The 15,278-nt window shown below is 39.5% G+C and overlaps 1 protein-coding gene across 1 annotated transcript; it reads right to left on the bottom strand.

Annotated features, from left to right (window-relative positions):
* Window positions 1-3,706: 3,706 nt before the first annotated feature.
* LOC101155047 (proteinase-activated receptor 2) lies at window positions 3,707-9,378 on the bottom strand. Its single transcript, XM_023961859.1, has 3 exons — window positions 8,896-9,378; window positions 8,395-8,844; window positions 3,707-4,889 (listed from the first exon to the last, which is right to left on the bottom strand). The coding sequence occupies exons 1-3, from the start codon at window positions 9,376-9,378 to the stop codon at window positions 3,942-3,944; spliced, it is 1,881 nt and encodes a 626-aa protein (XP_023817627.1). The 3' UTR covers window positions 3,707-3,941.
* Window positions 9,379-15,278: the final 5,900 nt, after the last annotated feature.

The following is a 15,278-nucleotide window of genomic DNA, read 5'->3' as shown; positions in this document are numbered from 1 at the left end:
GTGGACAGCTCCGCCCCTCTCTTCACCCGAGTGTCCAAGACACAGGGCCGAAGGTCGCCTGAAACCACTACAAAGTCGATCATTAACCTCCTGCCTAGGTTGTCCTGATGCCAGGTGTATTGATGGACACCCTTATGCTCGAACATGGTGTTCGTTATGGACAAACTATGACAAGCACAGAAGTCTAATAAAAAAACACCACTCTGGTTCAGATCAGGGGGGGCATTCCTACCAGTCACGTCCCTCCAGGTGCCACTGTCATTGCCCACGTCGGCATTGAAGTCCCCCAGGAGGACAATGGAGTCCCCCGTTGGGGCACTTTCCAGTACCCCTTCGAGAGACACCAAGAAGGGTTGGTACTCCAAACTGCTGTTCCGAAACCACAGTTAGAGACCTGTCCCCCACCCGGAAGCGGAGGGACATGACCCTCTTGGCCACCGGGGTGAACTCCAACACTTGGCGGCTGAACTGGGGTTCACGAGTAAGCCCACACCAGCCCGCCGCCTTTCACCTTGAGCAATTCCAGAGTGGTAGAGTGTCCAACCCGTCTCTAAGTCTCTCCAGCCAGAGAGATGTTTCCTCACACCATCCCACTCTCTCCATCATGGTGTTTCTCTAGCACTGGCCCCATCCCCTCCACATTTTAACCGTACGTTCCAACTATTTGCTGAATCTAGAATCAGTGCTTAACAAGTGCATGACTCTTGTGCTTGGTAGTCATGGCAGACATAATGACATATCTTTGAAACTAGTTTGTTGTAGATTGCCTGGGCAGACAGCTTCATGCTACAAGGCATCCTATGGTATCCAAGTGCTTCTAAGGTCAGACACTTTTTGGTCTGTCTCTGGTATATAGATATTGGTATTCAGTTTGGAGGTGCTAATTGGGCTCACTGCACATGCGGCTGCAACTTGGTTTTGTGGAACACCAGCTTCAAGTTGACTTACCACTCAAGTGGTTTCTTGGTGCTAAAACCTACTCATCACTTTAAGGCCGTGTCACACTGCAGCAATGAAATGCTTGAAAAGTGGTCATACATGACTATACATGGAAAAAGGTGAGAATGGTTGTGGTTCTTAACACAAAATTTTAACAGATGTATCACAAATGAAACACATTAAAGCAATGAGCAGAAATCACATTGCATCAGCACCATGGTCAGCGCCCGCCGCAGACCCTCGCAATGCTTTGTTCTAATTAAACAATCGGATTCCCCTGGTCCGCACCAGTTCAAAGTCAAGGCCATCTCACAAAGTCACTATATACAATCTGCACATTTTTCACTTATGAAATTTTGCAATTGCTTCTTGCGTTACTCATTCGCTGATGTGTGCAGATGTTGGTAGCCGGTTTTGGCTCACGGATCTAAATTTGGTTTTGAGCTGGTCAAAATTTGTGGTCGGTTGAGAACAAAGTTTATATGGAATTATGACATGCATCACATACAATTGTGGGTGATTTGTGCAAAATGCATAAATTGTGGGGTTCCCTGACTGTTCCACATATGTCCACGTAGGTCCAATGGACTTTTCACAAGTTTACCATCAATGTATAACTTTTATTTTGCGTATACGGCGCACACAACACAGATGCTGACCATAGTGCTGATGCAATGTAATTTCTGCTCAGTGCTCTGAATGTCAAAGTAAAGTAATTTAGTGTAGCCTGGGTTTATGTATTCTTTGCGTGGTTTATTTGTACTTGTCACGAGGTTTAAATGTGGTTCCTTCGTGATATATCAATGAAAATTTCACCTAGCTACAGACCCGCCTTCTGTGTTGCCTCACCCCATGAGAGACTTACGCATAAACTACAACTGACCAAAAATTTTCAACAGCTAAAAACTGAGTTCATGTACAGACTCGTAAGCCAAAACCCTCGACCAACATCTGCGCACATCGACAAATGCAAGAAACACGAGTTACGAATATCACACAAGTGTCTCGGAAGACAAAAATGTAATACGTGGTCAAACAAGTCAAATACAGGTTCTTGGCATTGACAGAAAAGATTTGCCACACATTTTTGATTGAAACAATACACATGTTGCTCATCCCACAATCCCACGTTATTACAAACCTGGCACCAGGAAATAACCACCTGGAAATAAACATGCTTTCCAACAATACATGAGTTACTGCCAAAAGATTTGTTACTTAGAAGAGATTGTAATAGATCTAGACAATGCTTTAAGAAATTATCTGTTAATGATTAAGAAAAGTAAAGAATCCTGTTTCTTAAAATGTGGGTTAAGTAAACTCTTTCGTCCAAACACACACTTCCTGTGTAAATGACTTCCAGAGGTCTAGTGCAGCTCAGTTCACGTTGGATAAGGAATCTTATCACTTTCTTAGAAATAATGAAAGAAGGTTAGCCCACAGCAGTCACTGAGGATCCCGTGGACTGGAATGTGCGTTCGACTTTTTTTCCCTGAAATGTTACACTCCAGATTTATTATAAATTATAGGGTCAAATTAGATGTAATATTCAGCAGAGGGTTTTGTGTTTTCCCTCTCACATTGTACCTTCATCAGTTCTTTCAGTTTTTTTTTTTAACTTAAATGCCTTTTATTGTGTAAGTTACTCTAAAACTCAACAAAAGCATTTCTTTCAGCTGAAGAATCCACATGAAATTATGGTGTGTGAAAGTAAAACCATGTGACGAAAAAGCAGAGGTTCATGATCACAATTTTAGAGCAGATATGTTAAAGTTAGTTACCATCAAAGTTTAAAATTGTACAATATACCATTGATTATCTGAAGATTCTTGAACAAGGAAATCCCAATCATTTAATTAACCCTTGTGCTATCCTATGGGGTCAAAATGACCATCGACATGTTCTCCCTACCATGACAAAGGTGGATAAAGGTGGAGTAGATTTCATGTAAATTTCCAGCCCAAAACGAAATTTTTTTTTTTGGACAACATTCATCATTATTAGTAATGGAATATTGCAGCAATGGTATCACCATGTGTATACAAACAGTTAACTGGAAATGGTTGCAAATTCTGTTTAAATGTGCTTTAAAAGCAGCAATCCTATGTACAAAATACACAAGCATGTTGAATCTATGCACAAGAGCAGGCAGAAGTTCCTCCAGGGAGGAAATAACATCAACCAAGCTTCCAGGGTTGTTGAATAGTACAAATAATTTAGGAAACTGGCCTTGATGGCAGAAATGTAAAACTTTAATTAATAAAATAAAGTTTAACAAACCCATAAACAAAGGGAGAAGCAAAAAAGGGATGGGAGAAACAGTTGATAGTCTTGTAACTTAACATTTCAATACAATGAGGATGATGAACCTGGAGACAGCTGTGGATAATTATCAAATGAAATCAGGTGAGACTTTAACAGGGAAAAAGCACTAAATATGAAAACAGAACATGTAGCACTAAAACACGAATTAGATTAAAACAAACAAACAAGGCACAATTTTCACAGTTCTTCTTGTGACTTGAATGTATGGGAGTAATTATACACATATATATCTATATCTATATATAGATATAGATCTATATGTATGTATGTATGTATGTATGTATGTATGTATATGTATATGTATACATATGTATACATATATATATATATATATACATATATATAGATATATATATATATATATATAGATATAGATATAGATATAGATATAGATATAGATATAGATATAGATATATACATATATCTATATGTGTATATATAACGTAATCAAGAATATTATTTCCAGATAAAATTACATTCTATTAAAAAATGTGTCATGCAACATGCATGTTGCCTATAAATGTCAGTTTAAATGCATCACATTGGTTAAAAAATAAAACAGTTTAAGTTCAAGTTTAAGTTTGACAAAAAGCTTACTTAAAAAAATACAGCAACATTATTCTTTTTATAACTTGTACACATGCAGAAATGTCTGATAGAATTTAGAAAAGATGAAGTCACGACTGGTCTCTTCTAAGTTTTCTCTGAATTGCAATCTTTCGGATTTTGTCGGTGAGGAGGTTTCTGAACTTGTCTCCCATGAAGAAGTAGAAGACGGGGTTTATGACACTGTGCAGGAAGGCCAGCGGTCGGGTCAAAATATACAGTGCCTCTATGTTCATGATGGTACACTGAGACAGCTTCGTCCAGGGAGGCTGAGATGCAATCCTGACGTTTCTTAGAATGTGGTAGGGAGAGTATAGAATAGAAAACAAGACAGCAGCTGACGTAACCACCCGCAGAGGTCGCTTGTATGATACTCTCAACTGGAGAACTCTTTCCTTTGCGTGGAGCAGATGCGCAATTTGTTGGGAAAAAATACAAAGTCCGAGCAGAGGAAGAACGTAACCAGTAAACGTTAAGCCCAAGCTGTAGCCTAACAAATTGATGTCTCCTGAAAGGCTGGCAAAATCATTGCAGACACTCCAGTTACCTCTTTTGAAATCCTGTATCATTAGAGAGATCATTGGCGTAATTTCCACATTAACTAGTAGCCAGGTCAGGCCTGTCAAAAGCAATGCTGAGTGCCGTTTCAGGAGGTAGTGGTTCCTTGTTGGATGCTTTATCAGCAAGAACCGATCCATGCTGAGCCAAACCATGAAAAGGATGGAGGAGTAAAGGTTGACATGCAGAACATAGCGATTGATAAGGCAAATGTAGATATTGGTCTCTTGGAAGTCATTGGAATAAAAATAGGAGAAGCATGGCAGCGTGCAGAGAAAAATAAGGTCAGAGACAGCCAGGTTGAATAGGTAAATATTACAACTCTGCCAGTCCTTTAGGCAAAAAAGGTAACCGAGAACAACCAACAGGTTGCCAGGGAAACCAATGCAGAACTCGAGTCCATAAAGGGGTGACAGGTAATACTTCTGCAGAACAGAGACAAACTCTGTGCAATTAGAAACCTACAATTAGAAAACAGAGGAAACAAAAGTCAAAGACAGAGAGGGCAAGACGGGGAAAAAGTGTTAAGTTACCAGACGGCTCAAAAAGGATAAAAAAAACACATTATAATTTGGAATTGAATCTAGTCTATTTTTGCTAAGAGATTAAATGCAAAAACAGAAAGTGTGCATTATTAGAAGAAGAATGTAAAGACAGAACTTACCATCGTGTGATTCCAGAAGTTATGATGAAGTGTACAAGGAGTGGAGTGATGACTCAGTGGAACCACTATTTGTATACAGCAAACATTAAACAGAGAGCTGAGGGAAATGATGCCTTTGACATGACATTACCATAACACCTGACTGCTATTTTACAGCAAAAAAAACAACACTGTCATTTGAATTTAGATTATGGAAAACACTATTATACAAAATAGATAATGCTAAAGCACATTTATTGTATGGCATTATTCAAATGATCTATGGCTTTACTATTGACTCTGAACACATCACTGAAACAGTTTGAGCTTTTAAGCAAAAAGATGTAGTCTATGCTATATGGCACATTTATGTACTAAACACGGCTGTGTGTATAACATATCACTCAATCATTTAAAATAATCCTTGAAAAAAATTTAAGTTTATATCATTATAAAGTTTTATGCAGCTTTGCATTTCATTAATTCACTCCAACATTTGACATCTTGAAGTTTATTGTAAGATAAATTTAACAATGTCTCTTCAACTCAGGACTTAAGATAAGTAAAGACCCAATTGAAAAAAATGTATGTTTGTACAATTTTAGTTTATTCTGAGCATTCATTCTTTTAAGTTTTTTTTTGTATAACCTTGTGAAAAAAACATTTTTTTTCCCTATCCGTAGTTATCAACATTGATTTTTTAATTTGCCAGCTGCACTTTTCCAAAAAAATCTCCCTCCTCCCCTTAACCCTTGTGTTCTCCTACCTAGGCACTTTAACATCTTCACTGGTGTCCATGGATTACATGAAATCCTCTCCACCTTTATCCAACTTTGTCATGGTAGGGAGAACACGTCAATATAAGGGTGGGGGCATAGGAAAGCACAAGGGTTAAGATATTACGACGGAGTTTTAGGGCCACCAAAAAGAAAAAAAAAGTAAAATTACGAAATTTTATCTTGTAAATTCACAAAATAAAAACTCGTAAATTTACGAGATTTTAAGTCGTAAATTTATGAGAAAAAAACTCGTAAATTTTTGGAAGTGAGCATGCAGAGCAGCAGGTGAACGCCGCGCAGCAGCAGAGCAGACCCACTAAACGTTTCAGTTTCAGTTTCGTTTTACTTCAAACACAAATGAAAAGCCAACACACACAGTGGTTTAAAACACATAAAATAATAGTGTCCTTGAAAAGGAGTGGGTTGAAGATAAATCTTGTCTGCTCCCACCCCTTTTTACAAAACATGATGATGTGCGTATTCAATATGCGTATTGCTATTTACAGATAGTTACAAAACATTCACAATACAATTCTGCATTGCAACTGTGGTAAAGTGACATTTTTTGTTTAACTAATCGTTTCTGGCCTTATACAGTTCTATTAGTGACTTCTTGTAGGTTTTTTTGAAAACTTGTAAACTTTTGGTTTGTTTTAAACCTTCATCCAATCCATTCCATAAATCCACACCACAATTAGATAGACACATTTTATTTTTTGTTGTTCGAATGCACTGTTTTTTGAAATTCAGTTTTTCTTAGATTGTAACTTCTGTCTCTGTCTTTGAATATTTGCTGTAAGTTTATTGGAAGTAAGTTGTATCTGGCTTTGTACATGACGAGTGCTGTTTTCAGTTTCACTAGATCCCATATTTTCAATAAACCCGACTTTAAAAACAGAGCATTTGTGTGTGACCCATTGTACACTCCATGAACAATTCGAACAGCTTTTTCTTTGTAAGATATATAAACACTGTAGATTTGTTTTATGAGTATTTCCTCAAATTTCTGCACTGTACTGTAAATATGGTAGTATGATGGATGAATATATTAGTAAACGGGCTTTGAGAGTGAGAGTATGGCGCGTTTTTCCCAACACTGCTATGCTTTTAGCAAGTTTAGCTCTGACCTGCTTTATTTGTGGTTTCCAGCTTATTTTGTCGTCCAGAATTACTCCAAGGAACTTAGGCATAGTTGAACAGGTTAGCTGAATGTTTATTGATAATGTTCCAGATGTCTGGAAAGTCATTTGTTTGACCTACAATTTATTAAAGTTTTATTTATTGATGGTTGGTTTGCAGGATCTCTGCAGGCCGATGAAGCCATCATCGGGTATCCCTGCAGGCAGCTGTCCACTTGAATCCTTTCTTCCTCCACCAAAGACAAGATCTCTACGTTTGTGTGACGATTCCGTCCGAGGAGCAGCACTTTTTTTTTCTTTTCTTTTTTTTTGAACTTGTCCTGTCCAACAGCTGGGCAGACAGATGAGAGCTGAAGGCCTCTTGTGTTGAACATATTTTACTTTAACAACAGGGGTTATAAATCTTCTGACAAACCAGAGGTATGTCGGAACAAACCCCTTTTGTAATCGAGGCCAAACTTTATTCATTTTAATTGTTTTTGAAAATCTTTTGTGTTGGACCGGACGGAAAAGGAAAGGAGGGAAGAAGAGAGAGGGATGTTAGAGAGGGGGGGATAGGAGGGTGATCATAGGAGGGGGGTAAAACCATAGAAATAGAAATATATTTTTGTCATTGTACATGTACAAAGAAATTACAGTGCAATCTTTCCGGTGGAATAAAAAGTCAAATTAAGGATAAAAAATAAAAAACTAAACTGCGAAATTAGACAATACAAGATAGATATGTTAAAAATATACAAAAATATAAAAAGGAAGTTACACCTTCTCCAGTTATTGCACCCTTCCCTAATAAATTAACTTTATTTAGCAACGTTTAAGGCTACAATGGCTCTTGGATAGAAGCTGTTTTTTAATCTGTTTGTTCTTGTTTTTATTGTCCTGTATCTTCTGCCTGAGGGAAGCAGTTCAAACAGAGAATGTCCGGGGTGTGATGGATCCAGCAGAATGTTTTGAGCCTTTTTTAGGCAGCGGGAACTGTACAGTTCTTCCAGGGATGGGAGAGGGCAGCCAATGATCTTCTGGGCTCTTGTGGTGACTCTCTGGAGAGCTGTCCTAGCCGCAGCTGTGCAACTGGCAAACCAGGCACAGACACAGTATGTTAAAAATGCTCTCTATTTAGCAGCGGTAGAAGGACACTAGCAGTTTCTCACTCAGTTTGTTTTTCTTTAAAAGACTGAGAAAATACAGTCTCTGCTGGGCCTTCTTCACCAGAGCAGTGGTGTTGGCGCTCCAAGTCAGGTCCTGCTCAATGGTGACGCCCAGGAGCTTGAAAGCAGCCACCCTCTCCACACAATCTCCACCAATAAATAGTGGCTGAATGTCTGTTTTTTTTCCTCCTGTAGTCCACCACCAGTTCCTTGGTCTTTGTTGTGTTGAGGATTAGTTTGTTTTTTTCACACCAGACACAGAGCCGCTCCACATCGTCCGGGTAAGCAGACTCATCATTCCCAGAGATAAGCCCCACTACTGTGGTGTCGTCTGCAAACTTCATGATGGTATTGCTGGGGTGGGTGGAGGTGCAGTCTTGTGTGTAGACGGTGTAGAGCAGGGGGCTCAGCACACAGCCCTGTGGGGAGCCGGTACTAAGGGTGATAGCTGTCGACTTGTGGGACCCTACTCTAACCCTCTGGGGACGGGCTGTCAAGAAGTCCAAAATCCAGAGGCATGTGGAGGTGGGGAGTCCGAGGGCCTCCAGTTTGGAAACAAGTCTTTGAGGAAGGATGGTGTTAAAGGCGGAACTGAAATCCACAAACAGCAGCCTCACGTAGCTCCCCGGTTGCTCCAGATGGGACAAAGCAGTGTGGAGAGTGGTGGTGATGGCATCTTCTGTGGACCTGTTCGCCCTGTAAGCAAACTAGTAGCTGTCAAGTGTTGATGGAAGTCATGAGGTAATGTGGTTGCGTACCAGTTTCTCAAAGCATTTTGTGATGATCGGGGTCAGGGCGACGGGTCTATAGTCCTTAAGGCCTATGATTGTTGATGTTTTGGGCAGAGGGACAATATTTGAGGATTTGAGGCAGGGTGGGACAGTGGACTGATGTAAGGAACGATTGAAGATCTTAGTAAAGACCCCCGCCAGCTGGTCCGCGCAATCCTTCAGCACCTGTCCAGTGATGCCATCAGGTCCGACAGCCTTCCTCGGGTTCACAGACCTCAGCGTGCGCCTCACCTCATGTTCCTCTACCCTGAGGGAGGGGCTGTTGTTAGCTGATGCCTGTAATGCAGCTGTCTCTGGTGGCTCCACCTCGAAGCGGGCAAAGAAGAGGTTAAGCTCCTCTGCCAGTGAAGGGTTCCCATCAACAGCAGCAAGGTTTGGTCTGTAGTTGGTTAGATGTTGGATCCCTTGCCAAACCTGCCGTGTGTTGTTTGTTCTGAGGTTGTCTTCCATTTTTTGCTTTGCCTCTCTTCAGGTTAGCTCTGGCAGAGCTGTACAGGTTCCTGTCACCGGACCTGAAGGCTGTGTTCCTCTCCCGCAGCAGTCACTGGACCTCTCTGGTCATCCAGGGTTTTTGGTTTGGATACACTTGGATGTGCTTGTCCACAGTAAAGTGTCTGTGCAATGGTTGATATAGCACAGGACTGCTGCTGTGTGCTCCTCCAGGTCTGGGTGGTCAAAAATCTCCCAATTTGTTCTTTCAAAGCAGTCCTGCAGCTGGTGGGAGGCACCTTCGGGCCAAGTTTTAATAGTCTTTCTTTTGGTGGGAGCCCGTTTCCTGAGGGGGGTATATGCAGGGGCTAGGAGCAGGGACATGTGGTCTGACTGGCCCAGGTGTGGGAGCTGTATAGCTCTGTAGCCATGTTTTATGTTGAGTAAACTTTGTCTAATGTCTTATCCCCTCTGGTGGCACATTTCACATGCTGATGGAACATAAGGAACACAGATTTTAATTCAGCATGGTTGAAATCCCCGGCAATAATATGCACAGCCTCAGGATATTTGTCTTGGTTGCTGCTAATCGTGCTATGCAGGATTTCCAGTGCCGAGTTAGCATTAGCATCTGGTGGTATATACACAGCAGTTGCTATGACCACAGTGAACTCTCTTGGAAGATAAAACGGGCTACATCTGACAGACACATATTCCACGCCCGGAGAGCAGTGACTGGCTACAGTCTTGGAGTTGGTGAACCAGTTATTGTTCACGTATATGCACAATCCCCCTCCTTTGCTCTTACCGGAGTCGCCGCTCCTGTCGTAGCGATGTGCCGTGTGGCCTGCTGGCTCGATAGCCGCGTCCGGTATGGATGAATGAAGCCAGGTCTCGGTGAAAATCAAAACACAACAGTCCTTGAGGATCTTGTTTGTTGCCACTTGAAGTTTTAGTTCCTCCATTTTGTTTCCAAGGGAACGTACATTAGCAAGAATAATGCTAGGGAGCGGTGGCTTGTTTGGGTTCTTACGCAGCTTCGCCAGTACACCAGCCCGGCAACCCCGCTTTTGCTTTCTTTCCCTATGCCGCCTTCGCCTCCTCCCTGTGGGGATGGTAATCCACGGCGAGCCCAGGGTCCTGATAATATCCTTCGGGATATTATGAGAGTGAAAAAAGTCGGCTGTAACCGCTTGTTCACATTTTAATCCTAACTTTAGGAGCTCATGCCAGCTGTAAATGTTCTCTGCCCAGCAGGATGTAGTCCAAACGATAAATAACTAACAGAAAAATAGCCATAAAAAGCACCGGAAAGAAGAGCACAGAGCCGCCGCGTCTATGCGCGCCGCCATAGCCAATCCATGAAGCAGCATAAAGCAACTAGTTACTGGGTGTTTATCATTACGGTGAGGTTCAGATAGAATACAAATCTCAAAGGGGCGGGGCCTGTCCTCACACACACAAATGTTATTAACACACCTGTTAGCTGCAAAAAAGTCCACATGTCAACATGTACACAATACAGATAGGGCCTGAAAATGCTCGTAGAAACTTACATAATGACACTTGAATGCCAGAGTATTTAACGTTAAGCCTGAAACGTGTTCATGCATTTACATAGACAACCATCTTTTGTAGAGTGCCTTACTAATCCAAGCCACTATCCAGCCTAGTTTTGCCCCATATCTGCTATGCTATTGGTACCTCACAAATAGCCTCATAAATAGTTGGACAAATAGCCCTATCCTACTTCAAGCTTAACACTGTGTTCGCCAGGTTGAAATGGGCAAATATTACGGAGACTATCTTTAAAGTGAAGATATAAGCATTATGTCAGAGTCTGTTTGGAAACAGACAATTGAAACTTCCAATGTCATCACTGCTTCATTTGTTTTAAAACATTTAATTGCTTCAGAAAGTGCTGTTTGCTCGGCTTTTTCACTGACAAAAATTTTAGGGACATGTTAAGGCATGATCTTTTTGCCAAATTCTTTAAGAGAACGTCTTTTACCTGTCTTATACATGTATGTACAGTATGCCAACTAAGGGAGAACATAGTTTAATCATGCATTACTTCGGAAAGGCATTTGCACAGCAAATATAATTTTTTTGAAAGACAGAGAGCTATAATTTTAAAGTAATTTGCCTTACAAGGCAATGATGATGACGGCAGTTTAGTGAATCTTTACCAAATGTATTTGTAGTAACTTATTTTTGTTGGTTTTAAATCTAAAAAGTCAAGTGCCTTCATTGTCTCTTCATAACACACAAAGTGATCTCAGTTAAGCTGGATGTGATAGCAGCCTGTAGTGTATCTCAAAAAAGCTTACAAAGCTGGTCAGTCCTCAAAAAGCACATGATCAACTGCTGAGAAACATGTGAGATGAAGTCAGGGTATATTCATAAAAAGTCATTACACAGAAGAGAAAGTGAGGTAGGAACAAGCGCATGCCCTGAAGAAACCTAGTGGTATTCTGTGGGTGTGTATTGCTTAGTTATCTTGCAGTAATCTCCTGCCTTGAAAGTCTCTCCAGAGGGACAAACTTATTTAAAAGGTAACACAATAATACTTATCTTGTATCTTGCTTTAGTTTACAAATATTAATGGGATTTTTGCTCTCTCGTGAGAATGAAGAAAAATTCTAATCAAAAGAGTTATTTATTTTTCTTTGAACAGGGGTGCCCTCTAGAGGCAAACTTCAGCAGCGCTCAGAAAATCAATAAGTTTGTTTTTGGTTCAAATTCTGTACCAGTGGTTTTACTCAGACGAGGACACTTTGTTTCACATACAGACACAAATGGAACATTTTTTTAACTAAAAAGAAGAAAAAAAACTGGAAACCACAATTTGTTACAGAGTTATGTTACACTAATACAGAATAAAAATGAGTCTGCTTTTCCACATTCAAGACGGTTCCGCTTATAATTTTCTTTGTAAAGTGCTGCTAAGTGAGCATTAAAAAAATGTGTTTTAGGTTTGAGGTTTCAATCCAATTTCTTGAACCATTTTGCTTCTTTGTTTTTTTCCTCAGAAGGTACTGATGTTGGTATAGCAGTCTCCTTGTAATCACCTATGTAAGTCTTATTTTTGCAACTTGTCATCTCTGGAGCTGTTCTGCATGTTCAGAGACGTAGAGTAGAAAAGGGTTGATGCATGGCACATACCATTTGTTTCACAGCATGTACCAAATAGGATGGTTACACAATTCTGATAGATTGTTGAGTGTCACAAGGACTTCTACAACCTGTTTAATGTCATTATTGATGCATGTGATATAAATTCTTAAATCCATTCTTCAGGTCTCAAAAATGACCACCAAAACCAGAGGAATTATGAACAAACAGATCCCTAAAGTTCAACACATTGGGGTTAAATCCTGTAAGCTACTTGAAATGAACACAACAAAAGACAGATAAGGCAGTGGAAAGCCAGCTATCAGCAGAAAAACTGAACTTATAAGAATATGCACTAGAATATATATATATATATATATATATATATATATATATATATATATATATATATATATATATATACACACACACACAGTACAGACCAAAAGTTTGGACACACCTTCTCATTGAAAGAGGTTTTTTTTATTTTCATGACTATGAAAATTGTAGATTCACACTGAAGGCATCAAAACTGTGAATTAACACATGTGGAATTATAACCATAACAAAAAAGTGTGAAACAACTGAAAATGTGTCATATCCTAGGTTCTTTGGATAAATGTTTTCTGTCTTTGTAAATGCTCCATGCAGATGAAGGAAAGCAGGAATATGTGCTGATGTACACATTGGGGTAGGTGTACACGGAGCCTTCCTACACTGATCAATCTTTCAGGTTTGTTTTCCACATCCCAGTTTGGCATAAGTTTTGGGCACAGTAGCAAGAGGAAACAATACGTCTTACTTCTGAAGAAACCAACATTAAACCAAGTCACGTGAACAGATCCATTCACATTCCGGACAGAGAGAACAAAGGATTCAAGAGAGGAGTCAAGAAACCATCAATGTCAACATGGAGAAACCTTTTCTCAAGAGAAATGAACATACTTCCTGTCTTCCATATACAATTCTATTTTGACAGTTTGGCCCAGAAGACTAGGGTCACCTCTGCCACATACCTCTACATCACCATCAATCAATCGCACAAGCAGCTCATCATGTTTTTGTTCATGACCGACCATTCTGACAAGCTTCTTCATTGACATTTGCTTTCGCCCACAAAACATTCTAGTTGTTGAAGGTTTTACTCTGGGTCTGAAGCATTTGGCAGACAAATGGCCTTTAGTGAAAAAGCCACTTAGATGAACAACAAAACATCATCCACACAAATTAAAAAAAACTGGTTGCTCTCAAAAGCAGAAAAACTGTGATTACAAGGCCTGGAGGGATGAGAATCTTAACAGACGTGGACTGCTTGTACTGCTGCAGAGGATGAAGGACATTGATGAAGTTTGTAATGTCAGTATGCTCCAGCAGAGGTCAGTGTGAACTCACACAGACTTGTTTCATCTCACCTGAAATAAATTTAAGCAATCAAAGGGAAACATGACAATAAACAGACATAAAAACCACAGGAATTACATTTGATTATAAAGATTATAAAGATGTTTTAATAGAGTCATCATTGTGAGACTGAGAGGATTTTCACTATTAAAAAAATAAAAGGTTTAAAAAGGTGCAATGAATGAAAAGCCAGGAGCAGGAGTTGGATAATGTGCCAGTTTCTCTGATTTTATTCCTCAAAATGTATGCATCCATGCATCTGTATCATAATGATAGACATAATTTGTATTGTGGTATAGAAAATTACATCCAAATAAATAAACATTATAGATAATATGTTAAGGTAAGAACACATGTCCTAAAACAAAACAAAAGTACTTGTTAAATTAAATGAAATAATGTGAGGACTAATAGATGGTGAGTGTTTGTGTACTTCAGTTATTGGCAACATGTGAGTAAATCTTACCAGTAGCCCCAATAGCGCACTCAAATGTCCTAGTTTTGGAAGGTGACACAGTTAGAGCTTTATCACTTTAACTTTGCTCTAATTATCAGTGTGGTTCACAATTTGACAGTGTGTTAATTGGATTGCAGTGTGATGTAGTTCATGTCTTTATTAATGTTTGATCTGTGACAACAATTCAAGTACATGTCTCATTTTGTCTATTGTACATGGTCCATCTTTAAAGGTCTTAAAGGTTTTAACTTTTTTTTTAACCTATCTTAGTATTTTTCAATCATTTTCTCTTTTTAATAAAACCTTTGCAAAAGTAACCGTTCTGCATTTTCTGTTTGACTGTGCAACAGGTAAACCTCTGACCATTGGAGAGAAAATTAGATAAGGGGTTCCCTTTGTTTCTTTACTTCTTGCAATGTCTCAGCCAGATGGAAAGCAGGAATTAATCAAACATTAATATACTAAATACCATGAAAATATTCAAAATACCAATTGCAGGTTCTAGCAGAACAGTGCTTGGGATTAACCATGATGCCATGTCCTAACAATTAGTGTTATCAAGAAATGAATTATTGTCCACCACTGATTAAAAAAACATTTTTCGGAGGAAAATGGGCAGAAACATGAAAAGAACACCCTATTGTAATTTCAGATGTTGATGATGTTTCTCAACACTAAAAGGCTTCTAAATCAAAGTGAAGAGTTCATGTCAGTTCTTAGCTGGAAGTATCAATAAAATCCCTGGAAAATCATTTCTGGGCTTCTGTTTTGTGAGTTACGTGACCTCTATTTACATCTCTGGGATTACTTTGTAAAATGATCCCAACATAGAACTTTGGGAGTTGAAACATGATAATGAGGTATTTTCCTCTAGGGTTGTACGTGACAAGTTGGGGGTGACATTGATATTCCAAATCAAAGCGTTACAAAATATTTCCAGCACTTAGAT

The sequence above is a fragment of the Oryzias latipes genome, chromosome 13 (genome assembly GCF_002234675.1).
Source record: "Oryzias latipes chromosome 13, ASM223467v1".
In the NCBI taxonomy this organism is placed as follows: domain Eukaryota; kingdom Metazoa; phylum Chordata; class Actinopteri; order Beloniformes; family Adrianichthyidae; genus Oryzias; species Oryzias latipes.
This window is presented reverse-complemented; position numbering and strand designations above follow the sequence as displayed.

Excerpts from the sequence above, each read along its gene's own strand:
- LOC101155047 (XM_023961859.1), bottom strand. The coding sequence starts at position 9,378 with ATGGAAGACAACCTCAGAACAAACAACACACGGCAGGTTTGGCAAGGG. Across the intron at positions 8,845-8,895 it reads CAAAATGCTTTGAGAAACTG|TTTGCTTACAGGGCGAACAG; the intron begins GTACGCAACCAC and ends GACAGCTACTAG. Across the intron at positions 4,890-8,394 it reads ACGATGTGGAGCGGCTCTGT|GTTTCTAATTGCACAGAGTT; the intron begins GTCTGGTGTGAA and ends TTCTAATTGTAG.